Source organism: Tachysurus fulvidraco, chromosome 6 (genome assembly GCF_022655615.1).
Source record: "Tachysurus fulvidraco isolate hzauxx_2018 chromosome 6, HZAU_PFXX_2.0, whole genome shotgun sequence".
Taxonomy (NCBI): domain Eukaryota; kingdom Metazoa; phylum Chordata; class Actinopteri; order Siluriformes; family Bagridae; genus Tachysurus; species Tachysurus fulvidraco.
In genome coordinates, this window is record NC_062523.1 from 9257037 (window position 1) to 9282729 (window position 25693).

At 38.2% G+C, this 25693-nt stretch overlaps 2 protein-coding genes across 8 annotated transcripts in view; both read left to right on the plus strand.

The window, feature by feature from the left end:
• The window catches only part of spegb (striated muscle enriched protein kinase b), an 89135-nt gene extending 68226 nt beyond the window's left edge, over positions 1-20909 (plus strand). For all 7 annotated transcript variants that reach the window (XM_047814845.1, XM_047814846.1, XM_047814847.1 and 4 more), the window contains 24 exons: positions 650-822; positions 944-1056; positions 1848-2016; positions 3199-3298; positions 4846-5046; positions 6199-6256; positions 6458-6535; positions 7118-7290; positions 7387-7413; positions 7567-7719; positions 7832-7874; positions 8233-8301; positions 8402-11024; positions 11313-11462; positions 11957-12073; positions 12886-13053; positions 15175-15297; positions 15636-15800; positions 16153-17065; positions 17219-17458; positions 17794-18017; positions 18383-18458; positions 18668-18817; positions 18931-20909. In XM_047814845.1, the coding sequence (XP_047670801.1) occupies positions 650-822; positions 944-1056; positions 1848-2016; positions 3199-3298; positions 4846-5046; positions 6199-6256; positions 6458-6535; positions 7118-7290; positions 7387-7413; positions 7567-7719; positions 7832-7874; positions 8233-8301; positions 8402-11024; positions 11313-11462; positions 11957-12073; positions 12886-13053; positions 15175-15297; positions 15636-15800; positions 16153-17065; positions 17219-17458; positions 17794-18017; positions 18383-18458; positions 18668-18817; positions 18931-19180 (6556 nt within the window). In that variant the 3' untranslated portion in view covers positions 19181-20909. The remainder of the gene's footprint in view (positions 1-649; positions 823-943; positions 1057-1847; positions 2017-3198; positions 3299-4845; positions 5047-6198; positions 6257-6457; positions 6536-7117; positions 7291-7386; positions 7414-7566; positions 7720-7831; positions 7875-8232; positions 8302-8401; positions 11025-11312; positions 11463-11956; positions 12074-12885; positions 13054-15174; positions 15298-15635; positions 15801-16152; positions 17066-17218; positions 17459-17793; positions 18018-18382; positions 18459-18667; positions 18818-18930) is intronic.
• Positions 20910-23252: 2343 nt separating this feature from the next.
• On the plus strand, positions 23253-25037 carry LOC113645402 (SPEG neighbor protein). Its single transcript, XM_027150949.2, has 4 exons — positions 23253-23933; positions 24238-24545; positions 24637-24778; positions 24880-25037. The coding sequence occupies exons 1-4, from the start codon at positions 23827-23829 to the stop codon at positions 25016-25018; spliced, it is 696 nt and encodes a 231-aa protein (XP_027006750.1). The 5' UTR covers positions 23253-23826; the 3' UTR covers positions 25019-25037.
• Positions 25038-25693: the final 656 nt, after the last annotated feature.

Here is a 25693-nt window from a genome sequence, read left to right on the forward strand (position 1 = left end):
GTTCTCCCCGTGCCTCGGGGGTTTCCTCCGGGTACTCCGGTTTCCTCCACTGGTCCAAAGACATGCATGGTAGGTTGATTGGTATCTCTGGAAAATTGTCTGTAGTGTGTGTGTGTGTGAGTGAATGAGAGTGTGTGTGTGTGTGTGTGTGTGTGAGTGAATGAGAGTGTGTGTGTGTGTGTGTGTGTGTGTGTGTGTGTGTGTGTGTGTGTGTGTGTGTGTGTGTGTGTGTGTGTGCGCGTGTGTGTGTGTGTGTGCCCTGCGATGGGTTGACACTCCATCCAGGGTGTATCCTGCCTTGATGCCTGATGACGCCTGATAGGCACAGGCTCCCCGTGACCCGAGAAGTTCGGATAAAGCGGTAGAAAATGAATGAATGAATATATATTTGTATATATAATACTTGGGATATCAAAAATATATCAGCTATAATAACATATCAGACGATCTGCTAGGGCAACAACAATCTCTATATAAAGTTAATAAAAATATGTTTTGTTGTTGCGTGAATGTCAAGCACAAGGAAATTCATAGTATTTTGAACTTAAACAATAGAACTATACTCAAACAATACATGAGAATGTTCGGTACACTACAGGAAATTGGTGCTATGGTAAAACCGGTTATGTTTTGTTTTGTTTTTTATCAGGAGAGGCGCGACCTTGTCGAACAGAGCCGGGTTGTTTGAGATGAGCATGCCTGATGATGACCAGCACACACTAAAGCTCTGTAAGGTGAAACGTAGTGATGTGGGAACACTTAGCTTCAATGCTAGCAATCCATACGGGTCTGATTCCTGCCTCCTCACCCTGGAGATGGCAGGTACACAAAGCTACACAGCATCTACTCATATTGACAACTTTGTACTCTAAAAAATACTATGATATTTTTGTCAATGAATATTTCATGGTTTTCTTCTTGATTCTTACTCTATGGATTCCAGTTGCCCCAACTTTTGAGTCTATTATGGAGGATCTGGATGTAAGTGTTGGTGAGACACCTCGGTTTGCTGTGGTGGTGGAAGGGAAACCCATTCCAGACATCTTCTGGTATAAGGTAGATCATTTGGTATTTGTTTTTTCCCCCTCAAAAGTAGAAAACCATTCTCATGTTGCTAGTTGTGGCTTGATGGTTTTTTGCGAATGTAGTAATAGAATTCAGGAAGCTTTTTTTCAAAGGTATTTCATGTTCTAAAATGTGCTCTGTGCTCGATGTAGGACAATCTCCCCTTGCTTTGTAAATCAGAGAAACCTTTCATTTGTAAAGATGTAACAAAACCTTTCCTACCTGTTTTATATATATATATATATATATATATATATATATATATATATATATATATATATATATATATATAGCTGCAGCTAAGTCACTTTCAGAAACCAAATCTCCTTCCTTCTCCTTCTATTTTGCTTCTTTTCTTCTTTAGCCCTTAAAGACTCCTTTCGGTGGTCTTGCTAGCTCTCTCTGCCTTTCTTGCCTTCTTTATTTCACTGACTGATCTCTTACACCCACTTCACTTCCCATGGAGAATCCCCACGCTCTCTTAAGCATGCTAATTTATGCTATTAAATATACCACTGCATGTTTCAGATTGTGCCTCAGGGCGAACTCTATGACTCACTGTGTTTAACAGCTGAAGTCTGCACAAGTGGAATCAAGGCAAATTTGTATAAAATCTCTTTATATATAAAGAGAATTTCAATAAAACTAAACAATATTCTAAACATTCCGTTTAGAGCTAATCGATGCAGTATAGTAGCGCTAATGAAGAGACATACAGACATACTATTACATACATTTTAGTGTTTACATCTTTACCTAAAATGTTTGCTGCTGTCTTTCAGAATGACATCCTTCTATCAGAGGGAAGCCATTATACCTTTGTTTATGATGATAACGAGTGCTCTTTGGTCGTGCTCAACACTCAGCCACAAGATTCTGGGGTCTACACTTGCACTGCCAAGAACATCGCCGGCGCTGTTTCCTGCAAGGCTGAGCTCACTGTCCATGCCAGTACGAGTTCTGTCTTTAAAGTTCACGTTTCTGATTACAGCACTAGAGTATAGGTCGTGTTACATACAGTATTTGCCCACAGTTTAAGATTGAACATACAGAATGATTCCTGCTCTATAACTCTCTGTGTGTGTGTGTGTGTGTGTGTGTGTGTGTGTGTGTGTGTGTGTGTGTGTGTGTGTGTGTGTGTGTGTGTGTGTGTGTGTGTGTGTGTGTGTGTGCGTAAGTAATCGTTTGAGTGATTCCATGATCGGGGTCCATTTTTCTGTGCAAAAATAATGACGCATTTTTAAAACAAGTATGTAAAGTAACACCCAACAGTCATCACACAACAGCTGTCATTTTGGTGAGAGATCTTTGACATTGTTTCAGATAAACCACTTTATAAAATATTAATAAAACTTATACTCCACTTTTAGCCATTCATACTCACTATAGCTAATGCTTAACCTGAAATATAATCATTTAAATGCTTCAAAAGTTACTAAAATACTTATAAATCTCTTGCGATGCTGGCATCAATATAAGAAAACTTTTAACTTCTTATGCTTCGACCATCTTGCCTTCTAGGTTGTAACAAATGTAAATGTACACAAAACACTTCAACAGGAAGTTAAACGATAGACAGGAAGACTATAGGGAGAAGTTTTCAATATTTTTAACATTTTTATCATTTTAAGACTATAGGGAGAAGTTTTCGATATTAATAGCAGATAAAGAAATTAGAAATTTCTTTACTGATCATTGTCTTCATGTCATAAGCATGGATGCGGATGCTAGTTTAGCATATTTTGTGCATTTCTTTAAATTATGCTTTTAAAAAACAGAAACCTGTTACTTTAAACTTGTTTAACCATTCATTTTAAACATTGTAATAGTCAAATTGATGTTTTCTTATATTCAATATTTTATTGGAAGTAATTTCTGTTTAATCGTAAGGGATTAATCACAAAATAAATACCGTAATCACGGAATAATAATAAATAAATACGGAATTGAACAAAAGTGTGGATTTTCCATTTATGGTTATTTCGATTTAAACCTAATATCTATATCTAAATTTGAATCTAAATAATTTCTAAACCTAAAAATGATTTCTATTAGTTAGTGCCTTTTCTTTGTGATTATGCATATCCCTATTTTTGTATATGTACTCATATTTCTACCTGCTTGCGTCTGTAGCTAAACAGCAGAAGGATGATCCGATGGAGGATGAGGAGTCTATCCTGAGAAGGATGCGACGACTCACTGATTATTATGACGTGCACAAAGAAATCGGGAGGTGAGTCATCCACCTTCAGCCACGCTTGGACATGCACCATTTCTCTGTAATGACTGTAGACGCCAGACCACAGCCGTAGAGAATCATCTCCGTCGGCTTTTTCTGACGATCTGTCTGAGCCCCTCTGAATCATCAGGTGCTATTTAGCATTCAAGAAAGCGTTAGTGTCAAATGTCTGTGGATGTTTGGGCGGGCGGTCTTAATTCATTTCAGTGTGAGGAAATTTATGCTGATCTCTGACATGACTTTATTTTCAGAGGATATTCACTTCATTGTACTGAGATGTTCTGTTTTTTTGTTTTTTTGTTTTTAGACGCTTTGGAGTTTTTGTGAGAGGCATAAAAAAATTCTAATTCAACCTGTAAAAAAACTTTATTATTTAAACCTGGGTAGCATCTTTTTTCCTAGATATGTTTAACCACAAGGTAACTTGCATGTTGTGTGAGCATGGGGACTGATAGGTGTAAGAAAAGTTACAAATTCAAATCACATGGCAAAATCAATATCAGAAAAGATGTGAACACATGCAGACAAATGCAGCAAGCAAAATCCAGAGAAACAGTACATGATCAAAAGACGAAGTAAAGTCACGTACAACACACTGAACATTTACGTCACTGTGTATGTGTGTGTGAGTGAGAAAGAGAGAGAGAGAGAGAGAGAGAGAGAGAGAGAGAGAGAGAGAGAGAGAGAGAGAGATCTTTGTGTTGAACTATCAGTATTTCCACAAGCCCGTGTAGTGACAGTTTTAGCCGTCGTACCGTCATCTAGATCGAGGAAATTTGAACTTCATGCTATAGTAACTTTTGTTGTTTTGCTAATAGTTTTTTTTTTCTGTTTCGAGTTGTTGGACCTATTTGTCAGCCAGACAACTACAAATTAAGGCAACAATAGATAGTAATATTTACACTCCCTCCTTGATTTTTTTCCCTAACTTAGTCAGAGCTTGTTCCCACCACACAGCTCTCCAGTATTATTTGACAGCTCCCAGCTGGGAAGGGTTTATTTGGTCTAATATCAAATTCCCACAATGATAACAATGATTGCAAACTGATAAGCACTGATTTGCAAATGTAAATATAGTCTGGGATTGAAACAATTTACATATTCATCTTGCTGTCTGACAGCATTATGATGGTCAATACATATAGCATGTTAATGAATTAATGTTATCATCTTCTCTCTTCTTTTTGACTCGATGATATTTCTCTTTTGCTGTGCATTTCCCTGGCACAATTTCACAGACAATTTGCAGGATAATATTGACTGATTCTCACCTCCGTCCCTCCACAGCGTCACTCTATCATCACTGAAATATGATTTCACCTGCTCGAAAATCCCCCAACAAGCTTTAAACCTCTGACGTACTGTAGTAAGTTAAAGCCACGGGCAATATTCCACCTGCTGCCATGAGGGAAAATAAATTTCTATTTCGCTTCCCGGCTTTTCACAGTCCATGCGCAAATATAAAATATTCTCCAGACTCTTCCACGGAAATGTTGTGTTTTGTATTTGATTTTAATTGTGCATTTTACACACTGTTCCAGAGGAGCCTTCTCGTATGTGAAGCGTGTTACACACAAGGCGGGAAAAAGGGAGTATGCAGCCAAGTTCATCTCAGCTCGAGCCAAGAGAAAAGCCTCAGCCCTGAGGGAGATGAACATCTTGTCTCACCTTGACCACGAAAGAATCATTTACTTCCATGATGCCTTTGAGAAAAAGAACGCTGTCATCATCATTACTGAGATGTATCCTTTCTGGTGTTTCAGTCCCAATGATAGATAAAATATATTCTGTCTAAAGAATTGTCATGTAAACAATAATAAATAATTGCCTTATAAGGGAAAAAAGTCTCTGCCCATAAGAGTCCCTGTAAGGAAAAGAAGAAATATTTTTCATATTAATTTCATTCTTTTTATTTTAGGAGCTCTGATAGTAGTTGAAAGTGACGTGACATACAGCTAAGTACGGTGACCCATACTCAGAATTCGTTCTCTGCATTTAACCCATCCAAAGTGCACACACACACACACACACACACACACACACACACACACACACACACACACACACACCGTGAATACACACCAGGAGCAGTGGACAGCCATTTATGCTGCGGCGCTCGGGTAGCCGTTTGGGGTGGGTTCGGTGCCTTGATCAAGGGCACCTCAGTCGTGGTATTGCCGGCCTGAGACTCAAACCCACAACCTTAGGGTTAGGAGTCAAACTCTCTAACCTTTAGGCTACTACTTCCCCACAAGTTTAGAGCTTTTTAATGTGTTTTATTTAACAGAGTAATTTCATAACTTTATAGCATTGACGATTTGCTGAAGTATTTTTATGTACCATATCGGGACGAAGTTCTCAGTGCTGCTTTCTAACATCGATTTGTCCTATTTTTCGTCTCATGGATTAATTTTGTCTATAGAGTCCTGAGGTACAGTATAGGTGAAATAAAACGCTTAGATCAGGATGTGATTTTATTTGTAAATAATCACCTTTGGGTGGTGTTAGGAACTTGTTTGGGTTACTTTTGTAGATTTCAGTTCAATGAAATGTACAAAGTGCAATATAGAATAGAAAAGAACAGATTATAAGATGGTGTAGAAAGATGAGATAGCAAGATGTGAAAAAACAAAACAAAACAGTGTTTGCAACGAAGCCTTTTATGGGCCACAAAGTGAGGCCTTGTTATCTTTGTTTTTGTAATGAATGTGGCCTGGGGCATGAAGGCTGCAGCAGCTGTGTGTGTGTGTAATAGTAATCTGTTTATATATTTGTTGCTAGGCTAGGTGGAATAACATCCAGTGTTGTTTCGCTTTAACTAACACACACAAACACACAAATATCATGCATTTTTTGGTTAGGAACCTGTATTTGCCCTTAACAGTTACCTGAAGGTGCCATGAAGAGCTTCTGGAAAGGTTAACAAAGAAATCAACAGTGACTGAGGCCGAGGTGAGCCACATAGCGATACACATGCGGACAACACATAGTCAGTTAGATTAAGGTGTGAATAAATTCTGTAAGAAGGATCGTTTTCAGGGTTAATGTTGTATTTACCTGGTACACTAAAGTTCAGCACAAGAGTCGTGTTTTTTAAGACTTTGTATTTATATTTTGTACTCTTTTCTTTCTTTCTTTTTTTTTAATTCATAGATTCGCTCCAGCCTGAGACAAGTGTTGGAGGGAATTAACTATCTTCATCAAAATGACATTTTGCATTTGGACATTAAGGTGAGTCTATTATTGTATATAGCAAACCTTCATGACGTTGCTGATGCCTCTGCACATTTTATTGTTTGTTTTTTTTGGTCATAAACCATGATATACTAGAGAGCTTTAATTTTATTGTCATTGCAGGTATATAACTTTGACTTGGTGTATAACAATTTTATTTATTGATCCAGTTTTATTACAGTTGGGATATAAATCATTGTTTTCCACATTACCACTGTTTTGTTTTATGTAGCAGTAGGGTCCTGGAGGAACGTTGTTTCATTTCACTATTTACTACTGTATATGGCTAAAATAATAATACAAAGACTCATGACTTCTCTGTCTGCTATTTTTCTATTTTATCTACAATCTCTTACAATCTTACAATCTTTTGAAATCAGTCTCTCAAAATCAGTTCTTTCAATGGGTTTTATTTTCTTTTATTTAATGATTCTTTGTGCAACTATGAATTTGAGAAATAATTCAATCATGTAAGACAATTGTCTTCTTCTTCTTCTTCTTCTTCTTCTTCTTCTTCTTCTTCTTCTTCTTCTTCTTCTTCTTCGCCTTGATCCTGACCACTTGTATTGTCACTTCTAGCCTGACAACATCCTCATGGTTGACCATTCCAGCGATCAGATCCGGCTTTGTGATTTTGGAAACGCGGTGAAGTTTACACCCAGTGAAGCACAGTATTGCAAATATGGTACTCCAGAATTTATTGCCCCAGAGATTGTAAACCAGACACCAGTCTCCAAGGCAACTGACATCTGGTAAACCACCTGGTGCTTATCTCAGAATAAAAATATAGTGTACAGGGTAGAATGTCATGAGTATGCTAACTTGAAGCTTTTTATTTCCCTCCCCAGGCCGGTAGGCGTCTTGACATATCTGTGGTAGGTTGACTTCTTGTGCACCAGACCTTATACTGTACTGTACAAAAATGTGAATTTTTAAGTATAATTGAAAAGTGTCTCATCGATCTTACTGAGTTTACTGTATAAAATAAAAATATGCATGTATGTTAAGCAAAGGTTCTTTTCATTTAGTCTTACCGGCGTATCTCCATTTGCGGGAGAAAATGACCGAGCCTCAGTGCTCAACATCAGGAATTACAATGTGGCTTTCGAGGAGAGCATGTTTGTTGATCTCTGCCATGAAGCAAAAGGATTTGTCATCAAATTACTAGTGGCTGACAGACTGTAAGTACAAAGTACTGTTAAATCTATCTGTACAAGTCATTATTTATCTATTTCTAAATAACTCATTGAATATTTAGCATTTTAATGTCATCTTGTGTCATCTTCTCTACAGGCGGCCAGATACCATCGATTGTCTACGTCATCCATGGTTCAAGGTATGAGGGAGATAAATCACAGCAGAAAAACTGTTAAAAGAGAGAAGAATGAAGTTCATTTGTCTAATGTGAATTTTCAATATTTTATTTTTCAAAGAATTCATCTTTTACAAGAAACGAAAAATAAAAACTTGAGTTTTTATATAAAGTGCAAAAAGCTGAAGAGAAATACCATATATTTAAATCTCAATTTAGTTAACTTTGATTATTTATTGTCATTCATTATTCTTTTATTATTTCATTGTAAAGTTAGCAAACAGATGTCATATATATGATATACTAGTGGCAGTTATTGTCCTTTTTCCCTCATAAATCATTATTACAATTAATTTCAGAGACATCTTCCTTTTTTTTTTAGATGCTGAATAAAGGAAAGAGCATCAGCACAGAATCCCTCAAAAAATTCTTGTTAAGAAGAAAATGGCAGGTTAGAAAAAAAACTTAGACATTTTATTTGCATCCTTCTATAATTCACTTTATTGTTTGGTATTTTTATTGTATAGTAACAAATATTAAACCATTTACAGAGATCACTTATTAGCTACAAGTCCAAAATGGTCATGAGGTCAATACCTGCATTGCTGGATGACTCTTCAAGTCATATTTCCATAGCTGTCCCACGGCATTTAAAAGAAGGTTCACCACCACCATCCTCTTCATCAGACTCTGATGAAGACATTGATGAATTGCCATTTATACCCATGCCTCTGAATATGGAGTTCTCAGGCTCCAGAATGTCACTGAATGAGATTATTGGGGACGATGAAATAATCAAGAGTAATAGCAACCTTGAAAGGTCAGGACCAGTGGTTCAAAAGCCTGAGCCCATGGAGTGTGAGCAATTGCATGAAGCTGGTGATGCTGATGTGCGAGGTAGAGCAAAGAAGAGGGCAACAGTTGATGATGACAAAGGGTCTTCTGATGAAGAATCAGGGGAGTTGTCCACGAGGGCAGAGCAGCTAAAAAGGCCCCTCCGCCGAGGTTCAAGTATGGAGTCTGACAAGCCTGAAGGAGCACGTTGTAGAGGTGAACTTCGTAGAGGAAGCTCAGCAGATAGTGCCCTACAACTCCATATCAAGCCAGAGGAGGGTGCTGAAGAGAGTCCCACAGAAGGTAGAAGAATCCTTAAAAAGTCTGTGTCTATGGAACTGCCACGAAGGAGTCCAAGCCCAGGAGCAGGCAAGTTGAGCCAAGAGGATTATGCCCTGAAACTGGAGCTGATGAGACAAAGACTTCTCAGAGGAGGCTCTGTAGACAACAAGATGAGTGGCCTTCGTGGCCCCCTGCTGGAGACCTTGGGCATGGGTGATGATAAGTGCTTTATACGGGGACCTCGTCTGGGTAACCCTCCGTTAGTTCGGGCAGCATCCAGTGATACTCCTCGAGATGACATTCCAAAGACCAAAGTGCTTCGCAAGAGTGCTTCCTTCAGCCAGGGTGATGATGAGCCTATGCCACTACACAGAAGGATTGGGGCACCTCTAGAGATACCTCTGGCCCAGGTTGAGCAACGCCGCCTGCAGGAAGCCGTGTCTATGTCTGTTCTTGCAGAGCCAGCCAAAACAGATTCACGACCCACTACCCCGAAACCACTTACTCCTGAACCAAAGAAACAGGAGACAAAGATAAAGGTAGAAGACAAAGAACCATCACCTGGCAGGGAGATTAAGCATGAGGAAATTTCTATTAAGCAGAAAGACACTGCTGCTCTATTGAAAGGTGATGCTCAGAAGTCCAATGATGATGCAGTTCAAAAGAAAGATATGAGCATGTTAAAGGAAACTGTTCAAGAACCTAAGAAAGTCCCACAAAGCAGGACACCTGTTATGGTGCCAAGAGTGTTAGTAGAGGAGATTAAAGAAGATGACGAAGGAGAGGAAAAGGAATTAGTAGAACCTGTAGTAGAACAGAAACCTTATTTCCCTAAGATGGAGAACAAAGATATTGATGAAGAAATGGAACCGGATAAATCATCAGAGGTCAATACACCCACTGTTACCAGTGAGGTTTCCCCAGTTTTGGACCCTCAGAGTGTTTTCTCAACATATGTCACCCCCAGTCCCCCTGTACTAACTGTACTTCCTGATGGCAGGACATCTGCATATGCAAGTATCATGCAGGCCATCATAGTTCCATCCCTGCAACCACCCAGCCAAACGGCAACCATCCCTGCATCCACAAAAATGTCAACAGCACCTTCTACAGCTGGACCTGTCCCTACAACCATGTCCAGACATATTTCAGAGCCAGTTCTAGTGTCAACAACACCATCATCGAAGTCAGACACTCAACAAACCACTGAACATCCTGCAGTTTTCTCTCGAGTTGCATCAGTAGAACAACCAGCAAAGGGACCAAGTCCACCCAAAACTCCCACACTTGCTTCTCCGAATAGAGAGTCTTTTCCCGGATGTCAAATCCAGGATCTGGCCTCAGAGGAGGTCTTTGAGGCTCGGTTCAAGAAACGTGAGTCGTCTCTCACTCGTGGGCTGAAACTTCTTTCATGGCAAAAGACAGAAGAAAAACCCTCTACAGCTGCTCCTGAGATTACAGAAGAGATGTATCGCCCAGGACCAGTTGGTGCACCTTTAGAGTTTGTACATAAAAAACTGGAGGAGAAGTCCAAGTCTGTTCAGGATCTCCGTGAAGCAGAAAAAGACCCAGGTTTTATGAGAAGACTGTCTATGCGCTTAAAGAGGTCCCCTTCAATCGAGAAGAATGAAGAAAAGCCCAAAGAAGAAGATGTCCCAAGACGACGTTTATCTTGGGCTTTGGGTAGGAGAGGGTCACAGGACAAAAAGGAAGTAGAGATGATGAGATTGGATGGAGGACCTGAGACACCTCCAGAGCCAGAAACCAAAAAGCCAAATGAGTCCCCTGTGTTAGCCATGCGTAGAAAGATCAGTAACACAGTGGCTGGCATATCCATGAAGATCAGGAGTCATTCTGAGGAAAGAAAAGATGAAAAAGAAAAGACAGAAACTAAAAAGACTCCTTTGTTGTCTATATTGCGTCGTTCTACCTCAGAGGGAGGCAGTCTGAAGCGGATGGGTATCCCACATAATCAGCTAGCTTCCCAGACTGGCAATGGGGCCTCCTCTGAGTCTTTGGATTCTATGTCCAGCATTCAGTCAGAGTCAGCCGTCAAAAGTATGTTACATAAAATATACATGTATTCAGATATTCTGTAAGATTTATTATGAAGTAGATTGTAAGCTTTAATTCACACTATAATGTGGGACCAACCATTTGTTATATCTGGAGTTCTGTATTATATTTGGCTTAATAATCATAAATTGTAAATACTATCAAGAAATCAAGCAATCAAGCTTAACTAATGGAATCTGGTGTACAGGGAATAGTTCCAACATAAGCTTGAATTTATACCAGCCTACTCAACTATTGTGAGATTTATTCCGAGTGTTATTTTCCTCCAAGGTGTAGAGACTGAGCGTAGATCACGATGGGATCGATGGGGCCTAACCAGAGGGAAAAGGGATAAAACAATTTCCCAGCCAGACATACCTACTGCTATAGCCAGAGAGAACGGCTCGCTCCGCTCTCGCCAGTATTCCCGGGCAGCCTCAGGTAATTTTGTTCATTAGACAGTCATTGAATTATTGTTGTGCAAAATTACATTTCATCTCTAACTCTGACTTCAAACTGAGCAAATGAACCAGGAACTTTTTTTTATACCTTGGATTTAGAAGCCTTTATTTTAGCCACATATACATTATAGCCTTTGGAATTCTTGGGGTCAGAGTGCACGGGCAGCTATGATACAGCACCCCTGGAGAAGGGAGGGTTGAGGGCCTTGCTCAAGGGCCCAGCAGTGGCAGCCTGGCTGTGCTGGGCCTTGAACCCCAATCCTTCGATCAACAACCCAGAGCATTAACCAGTTGCACCACCATTGCCCCCACAATTTAAATCAAGGGCCATGGGCCATGATTGCCCCTACAATTATTTGTTACAAAAATTTTTCTTTTTTTTTTTAAACTCTGCACTCACCGTTATGAATTATGTATTCAAACATGCTGCATGAATTATAAATATTTATGCCACATTCACAACTTATTTCATAGACTTCCCTCCAGTATTCCATATCAAACTGAGGGACCATGTTCTGCTTGAGGGAGATCCTGTCACTCTCAGCTGCTTGCCTGCTGGCAGTCCTCACCCACGTATCGCATGGATGAAAGGTATGATACCAAACAAATTTAATATTAGCATGTGATGATTAATTGACTCATTTTAAAACGCCTCAAAAAAATTGTTATCTAACTAATCAAGCGATTTAAAGTGCTTTTAAGACATTACATTTCCTAATTTACAATAATAACCTGAATGTTTTTCTTCATACAATATATTTCATTGATTTATTTTGTATCTATTAAATAAAACAAGCGATTTAATTGAATTGATGTATGTTATATGTTTTAGTGTACATTAACGTCTTGTTTAAGATAAAGATAGTCGGAATTTTGTGTGTGTTGAAATTAAACAGTGTTTAATGTGACAGTTATAATTTCACATTTGTAGTTTTACTCCTTTTAAATGCTGTAAAAGGTCTTTAAAACCTGTCTTGTAATATAATGCTAGAAATTCCTCAGAATAACAACACTATGATGGTGGTTTGGTGTCCATCAGACACCATGGCCCTTGATCTAACTTATTACACATTTAAGCACAATCCATACAAACCTCTTGGAAGAAAATCTGTTCAGCCAAATCTTCACTATCCAAAATTGTAAGACTGAATCCAGCTCTTTCAGAGGTGCTGCTTCATTGTGTTGCTGGGCTAAATCATGGATTCTATTTATAGATTTTGAGATGGGCATTGTCACATGCACTGCAGATATTTATAGAACATTGTCTAATGCTAAATATCAGCACAAAGTCATATTTCACCATGTTAGCCAAAAATAAAGAGAATGAAACAATGGGGGTTATTTAAAAGGTACTTTTAATGTTATTTTGGAGTGTAATGCAACTATGACTGTGGATTCCTCAGATAAAAAGCCACTGGAGATTGACCCAAGAATGAATGTGATCTCTTGCCCTGATGGGAGACAACTGCTGATGATTATGAAGACCACCAAGAAAGACGCAGGACTTTATGAATGTGTGGCCACAAACGTATTAGGCTCTGTCAGCAGCTCCTGTAAACTATCTCTTGCCCGTGAGTTCATGCAAAAAACATTCACATGTGCAAATAATGTGTCCATACAGTAGCTCAGGCTGCTTGGAGGCTTGAATGGTTAGGTCAGAGAGCCTCCATAGACATTTTTTCATATATAGCCTTCTCTCCGGTTATTAATTTCATTCATGTAGGATTGTTAAGATGTTGCATAAGTCGAGCACAGACAAAAGAAAAAAGAAAGGAAAAACAGTAAACTCAGTTTAGTGCAAAGTTCTTAAAGCAAAATACTAAATATTGCATTAGAATGAGTTATAGTTTGATTATGCATTACAGCTGTTTATATTTCATAGATGGTGTGTGTGTGTGTGTGTGTGTGTGTGTGTGTGTGTGTGTGTGTGTGTGTGTGTGTGTGTGTGTGTGTGTGTGTGTGTGTGTGTGTGTGTGTTTCCTCTGGAGCCCTATTAAAAATCTCCATATACAATCACTGTCCACTTTATAAGGAATACCTGCAGATCTGGACAGTGATACGGTTATATAAACAGCCAGTTATGTGGCAGCAGCACAATTCAAAACATCACACAGATACAGATCAAGATCACATTAAACATATCAAACATCAGAATGATTAACCAATGTTATCTTTGTGAGTGTTTATAAGAAAAGGGCTGCTTTGATTATTTCAATAATTGATCTCCTGCTTATCTCTTTGTTTTCACACACAACATTCTCTAGAGTAAATTTGTACAAAAAAAAAACAACATACATTACATGAGCAACACTCCTGTGGGTGGAAACGTCCTGTTGATCAGAGAAATCAGAGGAAAATGGCCAGATTGCTTTAGCTGCCAGGAAGAATGAGCAGAAATATATTACAGCATGCATATAACAATATACCATGTATATTAGCTAGATCAGAAGAGATCTTCTGCTAGCAACCACATCAGGTTCCAATCCTGTGAGCCACGAAAAATACTCTGAGGCTATCATGGGCACAGACTCACCCAAACTGTACAGCTGAAGATTAGGGAAAAAATTCACAAATTCACTAAGTCTTCCAACTTCCAGCATCTAGTTTGGGTGACTTTGTGCCCTTGAGCCTTAGGTTCTTGTTCCTGGCCGACAGGAGTGAAACCTGATGTTGTAGCTCATCCACATGAAGGTTTAATGTATTGTGTGTTCTGAGGTGCTTATTTGAGTTACTATAGACTTTCTGTCAGCTCAGACCTGTCTGGACATTCTCCTCTGATCTTTTTTTATCAACATGGTGTTTCAGCCTGTAGACTCTGTTCACGTGATGTTTTTCATGCCAGTCTGTGTAAACTCTTGGGACTGTTGTGTATGAAAATCTCAGGAGATCAGCAGTTTCTAGCATACTGAAACCTGCCCATCTGGTACCAACATCCGTGTCACATGTTTTCAAATCTTGAACATTAACTGAACATTAACTGAAGATTTGGATTAGATAAGTGCACAGCTGAACAGGTGTATATAGAGAATATTGAAATAAAATTAAGGACAGGACAAAACAGAGAGCAGCAATGATTTATGGAAGCCATGCTCACAGACACACACAGTTTGTGGATGGTTTTGGGGCTCAGTACAGTCACAGCAGCCGTTTCACTGGCTATGTGCGTGTCTTACCATTCTTTGATGGGATGGAAAGGCTAACACGGTTCTTATCGATGTGCAGTGCAATTTCCTAACATGACAACAGGCCATAGATTTTCTGTGCAAACCTGCCTTAGAACTGATTAACTGGGCAAGGTCATCGGGCAAGAAATGGGAATGTGTGATATTTTCACATCAGAGTTTTTTCTTTCCTTCCCTCACATAAATTGATAAATTTGGGTAAATTGGCATTTTCATGATGAAAATTTCCATTTAAGTGCACCAGACTGAGAATGAAATTCCACCTTCCCAATCTTGTTATAAAATTGCACATACATACATCTTTCAGCATTTCTCAAAACAAAATAGTCTCAACTATATTTAATAGTAATTTCCACTCTGGACTGAAATTCAACGAATTACTGTAGAATTAGCAACTGTTAACTATAGAGTTTGTTAAAATCATGTTTGCTCTTAGATTAAACATACAGAAGTGAATTTACTGGACTTTTAAATCACATTCAGTACTATATGGATGGGTTTTTTTTTTAGGTCTGCCAAACCCACCAGGTACACCAGAGGTTCCTCAGAAGTATGAAAACACCGCATTGGTTGTGTGGCGTCCATCAGACACCATGGCCCCTTGTACTTACTGCCTGGAGCGCAGGACAGAAGGTGAGGAACCTTTAAGACATTTTGCATACAAATTGTAATGGTAGGTAAAAGATAAGACTTTCTACTAATTAAAAAAAAAACAGCATTTGAGATACTGAGCTCTATAAAGCTTTACTGCCACCATTAGTTCAAGCTGGGTATTGCAATTTCTTTCTTTCTTCCCATTCAGGTTTAGGGATCGTCTTTATAAACTGAACTTTTTTCAAAGAGTGAAATTTGTTTTTGTGATTTTTATTTTCAACATTTTTAGATAAATATTATTCCTTTCTATTTAAAGAGATGGTTTCCATTAAGACATGAAATAGGTTGTAATAATTTATCACTTTGTTTTCCTTTAGGTGAAAGTAACTGGCTGATTGTAGCCACTGGTGTGGCTGACTGTTACTGCAATGTCACAGACCTTCCCACTGGCGCCACCTACAGGTTTAGAGTGGCTTGTGTAAATAAAGCTGGCCAGGGACCATACAGCAATCTGTCAGAGAAAGTCACCCTAGATGCAGCAGGTACATTTTACTCTATTATAGTTTACTAGTCCTAACCCTAACTTTATTAATAATGACAAATTAATTCTATTGATAAAGTTATGAGTGGAAAGTATAGGAATACAAATTCTATTGCTCTAATAAATAGCAAAATTATTACTGTACGCATTTAAATAATAATATAATTTCAAAAGATGGATTATGTCGATAATACTGTACTGAGGTGCTCACTAGATTATTTTAACAGTTAAAGGGGTTCATGGCTGCCACAGGTTTCATGATTGTCAAAAGAGAATCCCTGCTGTGAACACACCCAACTGTGAGAACTCCTCAGTTTAATGTCATCACTGTTTGTTTCATTTTTGTCTGGCAGCACCTGCAAAAGCCACTGAAACCGTTATTGTCAAGACTCTTCCATCAACAGCAGGTCCTGCTGTGGTAACCTCCACCATGACTGTACCGCCTATAAAGCTGGCTGGGAGTAAATCTGTACCCAGTACTTCTATAACTCCAGCTCTTGCCAAACCTGCTCCATCTTCTGCCAAACCTGCTCCATCATCTGCCAAACCTGCTCCACCTCCTGCCAGACCTGCTGCACCTACTGCCAAATCTGCAACCCAATCTCCTGCTACATCGTCCATGTCAGTCTCCATGAATCGTAATGTACCTAAGGTATCTCAGGTCCAACCTTCCATCCCAAGCACATCTGCCCCCAGCACATCTGCCCCCAGCACTCCTGCCCGCAGCACTCCTGCCCCTAGCACTCCTGCCCCCAGCACACCGACCCAGACCAAAGCCAAAACTACCCTCAATATCACAGTGTCCAAACCTGCCACTACTATATCTGCTCCTGTCCTGCCTAGCACATCCAAACCGTCCCCTCCTGTTGTTCTCCCTAAACCACAGACTCCTGTCAATGTGGTTCCACCCATGGCACAGACACCTCCTGTGTCCCCACCACCATTAGTTTCACCTCCACCCACCCTTGGTAAACCCATTTCCTCAGTGCCCATGTATGTACCTGCAAAAACAACAGCTCCTGTGACCCCAGTTACCCCCAATACTCCCTCTCCTGCCCTGTCGCCACCTGTGGTGTTGGTTACGAGTCTCACTCCTGTCGGGGAGGGAAGTGCTACTCCAAGCAGGGTGACTCCTAGTGGTAGGGTCACTCCATCAGGTCGTGTCACTCCCACAGGGCGGAAAACTCCATTGGGCAAGCCAGGAGAGTCTGCCTTACGACAGGGTGTACCCCAGAAACCCTATACATTCATGGATGAGAAGGCCAGGTAATAAACACCATATAAATACAGATTACTAGCTGATTTTTATTTTGAGGTTGTAGTCTAGCTGATGAATTGCTGTTTTGAAGCCACGTTTTGAGCCATGAGAACAATGAATAAGGACTAATTAAAATGTCTGCTTCTTGATCTTTACTTTAGAGGCCGTTTTGGAGTCATCCGAGAGTGCAGAGAAAATGCCACAGGCAACCTCTTTATGGCTAAAATTGTTCCATATGAGCCTGAGAGCAAGCAGAGTGTTTTGCAGGAGTATGAAATCCTCAAGGCCTTGCATCATGACAAGATTATGACGCTCCATGAAGCCTATGTCACACCACGCTACCTTGTTCTCATCTCAGAGTGCTGCGCAGGAAAAGAGCTTCTCCACAGCCTTATCGATAGGTCAGAAACCATCTGGCATCCAGGCGTACATGGCCTGATTTTATTTATTTATTTATTTATTTATTGACTGACACAGCACTGTACTGTATTACACAAAACAAATTGGCAGTTGTGTTTTAATTTGACTCAATCGTGACCTTGAAAGTAAAAGAAATATTCTTGTCCTTGGTTTATTTCCGACACAGGATATGCTTATATTTAAGTAATAAACTGTGATAATGCTTTAATTCCAGTTCACTTATTCAGAAATCAATAATCATTCATTTTGGAGCTCAGAAAGCATATGCTCCTGTACACACCAGACCGCAATGTTTAAAACCCTCTCTCCATTTCAGGTTCCGTTACTCTGAAGATGACGTGGTGTCTTATACTGTGCAAATCCTGCAGGGTCTGGACTACCTGCACAGCAGGAGAATCCTGCACCTAGACATCAAGCCAGACAACATTATAGTGACCTACATGAATGTGGTCAAGATCATTGACTTTGGCAGTGCTCAGACTTTTAACCCACTCTTTCTGAAGCAGTTCCACCCTCCTATAGGGACGCTGGAGTACATGTGTAAGTAAAGAATATCGTGGCCGCTTGTACTGCAGAGAGGAATTCAACCTCAAACCATTCAAAATTATCCTCTTTTTTAGGAGCACATCTGTTATGTCACACAAAATCTTGGCTCAGAGTAAAGATATATTTTTCTGAGAAGGCATTTTACAGATATGGATCTTCACATCAAACAGTGTTACACAATCTAGGCGTGACTTCTTTCTATTTATGCCGTTTCAAAAGATCCTACTAACCTTAACCATTTGAGTACATGTTTCTTTTGCTTTTTATATGGATGTAATTGAGCACATCTTTGTGCTCTGTAATTTACATTTTTTTTTTTTGTTTTTTTTTTTTTTGAATCCCTGCTGGTTTGCTAAAAGCTCCCGAGATGTTGAAAGGAGACATTGTGGGACCTCCAGCTGACATCTGGAGTGTTGGTGTACTGACATACATTATGTGAGTGGTGACCACTTTTTATCTACAATATGAAGTGTATATAATACATACTCTATATAATACAAAATATTGTATGGGTTTTTTTGTGTGTGTTTTTTGAAAGAGATTTTGAGCAGATGGACTGATATGTGTAAATATTAGCTTTCATTTGAATACAGCTCGAAATAACATGGATTTCTTATTGTTTTTGTGGATATTATAATGTTAAGGCTCAGTGGACGGCTGCCATTCATGGAGAATAATCAAGCCGAGACAGAGGCCAGGATCCAGGCAGCCAAGTTTGACCTCAGCAAGCTTTACCAAAACGTGTCCCAAAGTGCCTCTCTGTTCCTTAAGAAGATCCTGTGCAGTTACCCTTGGTGTGTACTTTCTCTTCTCCCAATATTATCTACCTGACTTTTAGCTGAAGAATCCTTAGGCAATGTCAGAGGACTGACTGATTTGCATGCGTGTGTGTGTTGTTATATTCCAGGGCGCGTCCCTCCATCAAAGACTGCTTCAACAACTCTTGGTTGCAGGATGCCTACCTGATGCGACTGCGGCGACAGACACTCACCTTTACCACCACACGTCTCAAGGAGTTTGTGAGCCAGCAGCAGCACATCAGGGCTCAGGTGGCTACCAAGCACAAAGTGCTCCTGCGCTCCTACTCTGCCCAAACCCCCACCACACCCACCACGCCTACCATGCCCACCATACCCTCCACTCCTGTCACTCAGTGAGCTCGGCTTGGTTTTGATGGAGCGAAGTTACCCACAGGCAGAGGATCTCAGAACAAATGGACAAAGAGGCACGGGCTTGTGATGGACTGAGACCATGCTGAGCCCTGGCTGGATCACAAGAGTGTGTGTGTGTGTGAACCCATCAGGCACAGCTTCAGTAACACTACTATTCAGTAATAGATTCAAACACACCCCCACAGTGTGATTTCAATTAAGAAACTCAAGCACATAATCTATGGACTACTAGCAGTAGATTCTAAAGCATTAAGCTCTATCAGCTATGGCCAGCATGCTCAATGCTGTTGTGTTCACTGTTCTGCACCTAGCTCCACCCACAAACAGCCATGCCACACCCACGTGTTACCTTGCTATGACCCACGCTCCTTTTTTCAGCATTTGTCTAAAATAAGACAACATGAACATGTACAACTACATTTGCTAAACATATTGTAAATGTAAACTTTTGTGGTGTTTCCATTTAATAATTCTGGGGCCTTGACATTTGTGGAGAAAAATAAAAACAAAAAACAAACAAAAAAACATGTATATCAGAGTTTTCTGCTAGTTTTTATGAGATTGAAAATTTTATTAAAGGTAGTTGTTATACTGTATTCATTAATATATAATGTAAAGTAGAGTTAAAGGACAATTCCAACGTTTTCCAAAAAATAAAAGAAAAAAGAAAGAAAGTACGAAAAAAGATTATCTTCATTTTGTACAGTGTTTTAAAACATTTTGGATGTTTTTGTGAGAAATCTTTGAATTTTATGTAAGACGTGGCACAAAAATGCCTGCCATAGGCTTCCACAGGGTGTAAAATGAATCCAGGCCTCAGTACATTTTGTACATCCTTATAATTTTTTGAATAAGATATTTATTGTTAATTTATTACTAACTATTGCAAAAATAATTCTTTACCCAATTCATTTGATAGCTAGTATAGTGGCTGTACATATCTCAGTTACCTGAGACAGGCTATGAATTACAAACTGGGTAATACGTTATTGTTAATAGTAATAGTCTAATAAACTATGTAAAATATTTCTAGGCCAATTATTTAATTAATTGTTTCAATTTTGAATTTGATTATTGAGGATGAACGATTATCTGATTAACGATACGTCCCAGTTATTATTTTAATATTTTTTTATTCGTCTTATACAATAGAAATTTGTCAGCGCGAACAATTTCCTATTTAATAAAAACCAGCACATTGTACATTTTTATTAATTTATAGCTACGTTTTATATTGTGGAAAATCCAAGTCTCTCTTAAGGTAATAAGGAAAAAGTCATGTTACCGAGTAACTGAGCATAAGAGCTTGATATCTGACTGTTACCGACACTGGAAACTCATTCCAAAAATGTTAAAGAAACATCTATTTGCAGATGCAGCTACAGCATATGAGCAATTACAGATTTTTTTTACGCTGTTACTTCAGACATGATGCTTTTTTACAAGACGTGCTTTAAAATCTACTTTTCTGCCAGAGCTACTGTTGGAGCTTCTCTTATAGACAATGAATCAACACATTCTGACCAATCAGAATCGAGCATTTAGCAGAGCTGTGCTGGAAGATCGATATAATAGCTTGTTATTACATATGGATATTTATTCTTGTTATAAGTTCCTTATGAAAATTTTACTTTTCTCTTTCATTATATGCCTTGTGGAAATCTATGAGCTCACTTTGAAATATTGTCACACTTCCAAAATGATTTTAAAACATTGTTATATATATATATATATATATATATATATATATATATATATATATATATATATATATATATATATATATATATATTTTAAATCATTGGAATTTTCTTTTAAATACCATTGAGCACTCAATCCTTTCTTACTGCAGTGCCACTTGATGTTTTACACCAAATGTAGGAAATTATCATCCTTGATTTGGGTCCTGAGCAGACTGTGACGTCAGATTAATGTTTTTTTTTTAAAGAAAAGTAATGTTAGAACTGTTTAAAAAGATTCCCAGGATTTGGAAGTCACTTATTTATTTATTTATTTTTAATGTATTGAAAGATTACAAATCACAGATTTTTGGGTTTTGTGGGGTTTTTTTTTTTGTCGTTGTTGTTTTTTATGCATTTTTGTTCGATCTGTACACTGGTGTAATGCAAGCATGTGATCAATTCAAATATTTATTTCATAGAATAAATACAATAAAAAATCACTACCTGTGGCAGCAAGAAGAGGGATTGTGCCATTATTCTTCAGAAATGTTTCATTTATGTTTTTTTAGCTTCATCATTCTCAGAGTGAAGAAATGCTGCTACATAATTTATTGATCCTCTTTAAACAAACCAACTAGTGGGAAAGTTGGAAGTTACAACTGATTAACCAATGGTACCTTTATAACATCTTTATTTCACCTGTTTTAATGGAACGCCATGATGTTCACATACATTGTAGCCTGAGAATGGCGACTAGCATCACTTTTCTAGTCATAACTCTAAACTCAAAATTCTGTCATATAAAATTCTATATTTATTCAGGTGAACATATGGTTTGATTATTTTGCACATTGTTACAGTAATATTGTTTTTTGCAAGTTTTTGAGATAAGTAAATGATGCTGCTTACCAAAAGCATCCAAATGTTAAGAACTGGAGTTAATCTTAAATAAAGAAAGAGTGAGTGAATTAATCTTAAATAAAGAAATTTATGTCAGTTTGTCTAGTTCCAAAACGATTATGATCATGTTTTTGTTCCTTTTATTTACAATTCACATGCACACTCTGCACTGATTGTCTATGATTGTGTGTGAGACCACAAAATAAAAATAAATAAATAATGAAATCATTCAGCATCATATCATAACCACTTTAAGTTGAATATAAAGCATCGTGCACATCTACCGAATGTTGAACCTCCACAAAGGCATTTCTGTGTCATTTGTTTGGACAAATGATTTCTTGTCATATGAGTTAGTTATGCAAATGTTATTACAGTGCAGATTTTTACAGACAAATTATTTTTAGACTGTATCACATGATGGAACAAGTACTTGTAAGCTGTGATGCCATCTTTTATATTTTTAGGGGATATAGATTTCTGGTTGGAATTGTTTGGGTACAAAAGTAAATCCTGAATGCTGTTATGCAGTGCAGTGAGACATTGTGGTTGTTTTTGCTACACAGAACTATGCCGGCTTATTTCTATTTATCATTTACATAAAATACAAACTTCAGCTGTAATTACAAGGCCCTTTTGTATGTCTTGCCAAATGTATAGCTTTGTTTTCCTGTTCAATAAACTTTGAATCTAACAGAATTACAGTGAAGGAAAAAAACTGGCTGTGTGACTACAAAATAAATTTTTTTTTTTTTTTTTTGTATTACATGGCAAAACCCATTAATGTGAACTTTAAGAAGATTTTGGAATGCATTGCATTGTTGACAAACCTAGACACTTTCTGAATGCTTTATGAAATAAGTGTATATGTGAAAATGCAAATTTTAGTGAAATAAAGTCAGATATAAAAAGCACTATATCTGTCAATTTTGTCAGCAGATTTTATCTTAACTGTCCAAAGATTTGAACTCACGTTAGTTTAACACATAAGTCGACGATAGTGCTTTAATGTATAAAAATCTAAAATGATTGCTACTCACAACATAAGAGCAAAGCCACAACTGCTGCTAATAGCTCCTGAATAACTATTAATAGACTTGGATAAGACCGTAAATGTTAATCAGGCAGCTGTTTTATTTATTAATAGCTGCCTTTAATGTTGTGTAATATCCAGAAAATAAGTTAGTTCCCATAATCATTTACATTAATGCAGCTATAAACAGTCATTCCCTCACCAGCCCATTTTTTCCTCCACTATATAAAATGAATAAGACAAAAAAAAAAAAAATGCAATTTGTTGTGTTACATAAAAACCTCAAGGTCATCTGACTTTCTTTAACCAAATTGTGATATTTTTCCAGCTGGTATACTAATCTAATAAACACATTCTGACCAATCAGAATTGAGCATTCAACAGCACTATACACAAACTATTATAATACAGGCTTTTCACTATCCTTAAAGAGAAAGCAGTCCATTATCTAAATGCCTTGATGCCTCTAGAAAGCCCAATGGCAGCCCACCGCTGTAAAAGCCCTCATCCGGGAGGACTCGTGTTTCACAACTACTAATCAGGCGTCCTCAGTCAAAGCCCAGACTGCATTCTGGGTAGCCTCTTGGGTCTTTCAGCCCTTACTTCACTATACAAGGAGTTGTCCACTACTCTGTAACACTTGGTGAGCATCTTTTTTGGACTTCTGGTAGTCAGGAGACTGCAGGCAATGATCCAAAGAAGGATAAATGTTGTGGTGGCATCTTTAGACCCTTACAATTAAGGCTTAATTAGATTAGACATCTCCCATCGGAGGTGTGTATATAAATCCAGGTTTAGGGCAAGAGCCTGTGTGTATCGTGAGTGAGTGGAGCTATTCAGCCACCTGGGGTAAGTTCTTTCTCATTTTTTGTGGTGATTATTTTTACATTTGTTTTTCTTTAGTGGTAATTAAACGTGAACATCATGTCCAGTGAAGTTGTGTCTTTTTACCAATTTTATGTGAAAAGAATACCTTAACACATAATGTGTCAGTTTACTGATTTTAAATTTGACAGATGTCCAAAGTCAAGGCTGCACCCCCACCAGGGTGCACAATTAATATCGACGACCCTCAAGTACAAGAGGCAGCTATCCGCATCCAAGCTTCTTATCGGGGCCATCGGTAATAAAAAATTTCACAGCATAATTGCAAAACATTTCACCTACAAATATTGTTAGCACTCATAGAAATTTGAATTTCGGCCAATGGAAATTATTCAGTCAATTTGCTTAACATACTTAAATCATTTAGGTAAACATTTTAGCATAAAGATAAAATATAAATTTATACAAGAAGGAAAAAAAATTAAGTTTGGTGCAATTTAAATGACTTTAAGCAGTGAAACCAGTTTCATGAATTAAAGTCTTTTTGATGGGATGCCATTAAGGATGTCTTCAAGTCTTTTACTCTGTAATATTTGTTTAAGGTCCAGGAAAGAGCTACGTGAAAAAGGTCCACCAAAGTTTCTGCAGGAGTTAAAAGATGTGCTCCTGGTGGAAGGAAGTGCAGCAAAGTTGGAGTGCCGGGTCAGTGCTTTTCCTGACCCCTTTATCATCTGGTCAAAAGACGGAAAAGAGCTAAAAGATGGACCCAAGTATTGCTATGTATTTGAGGACCCTGATATTGTGGCGCTAGTGGTGCGTGATGGAGAGTTAGCAGATCTGGGCAGATACACTGTTACTATTAAAAACCCCTTTGGTCAGACATCCGGCTCTGCCTGTATCAGAGTGGAAGGTGTGTAGAGGTTGGGAAAATGTAACACCATAATACACATTTGGATTGTTTCAAGAATAATCCTGAAAGACATTTTCTACTGTATATGCAGTCCCTGCTAAGGTGACCAAAGGACCAGACAGTATAAAAGGCAGAAGAGGTACAACGGTGGTGCTGAAGGCAGAGATCAGTGGGGAACCTCCCCCTGATGTTGGCTGGCTCAAGGATGGAGACGATATAGAGGAAGACGACAGGTAGAGACATTCTTCTATCTGTATTGTTCAGGTCCATTTATCAAAATATCTCATATTCTCACTTACTATGTTGTAAATTCTGTTGTGCATATTTACCCTAGAGTATTTTTCGATGTTGGTGACATCAACACCATTCTCACTATTAAAAGTGCACGTCCATCGGATTCAGGGAAGTACGAGGTGTTTGTGGAGAACAACTTGGGAACAGATCAGTCCTTTGCTCGAGTGGACATCCTGTGAGGACAACCAAATTGTTACATCAAACATGAACATAATATGAACATAATTTGTATGTTCTGATCTATCTAGAAAATCTATGATGGCTTGTAATATTATTAAAGATAATACTATTATGAATATATATATATATATATATATATATATATATATATATATATATATATATATATATATATATATATATATATATATAATATTTCATGTGCTTTCTGTTCAAGGCAGTACAGATTGTGAAGGGTTTCTATGTGGAAATTTCACTGTTGTCTGAACTGTCATTGACTATCATCACTGTGTGTTGTAACCCCTTTATTGATGAGGTGTTTTCATTTCTAAAAAAAAAAAAAAAAAAGACATGATATAAAGGAACACTGCATTTTTTTTCTGTTACAGCAGGATACTAAAATGTTTAAAGAAAAAACATGCACATAGTTAGTGTTACATATGAATGTATACAAAAAGAGTAAACTATATTCTTTAAAAAGAGTAAATAATTGTGGTTGCTGACTTTCTTGCTTCATGTAAGGTTATCATGTAAGGTCATGTAATGCTTCATGTAAGGTTATCTCAATGAATGGGTGGGTGGATGGACAAATGGGTGGATGGATGGATGGGTGGACAGATGAATGGATGGGTGTGTGGATGGTGGCTGAATGGATGGATGGATGGGCAGATGGA

Bases quoted from the DNA above. Each gene is read 5' to 3' on its own strand.
- LOC113645402 (XM_027150949.2), top strand. From the start codon at position 23,827: ATGTCCAAAGTCAAGGCTGCACCCCCACCAGGGTGCACAATTAATATC. The intron at 24,546-24,636 runs GTGTGTAGAGGT...CTGTATATGCAG, and splicing joins TGCCTGTATCAGAGTGGAAG to TCCCTGCTAAGGTGACCAAA. The intron at 24,779-24,879 runs GTAGAGACATTC...TATTTACCCTAG, and splicing joins GATATAGAGGAAGACGACAG to AGTATTTTTCGATGTTGGTG.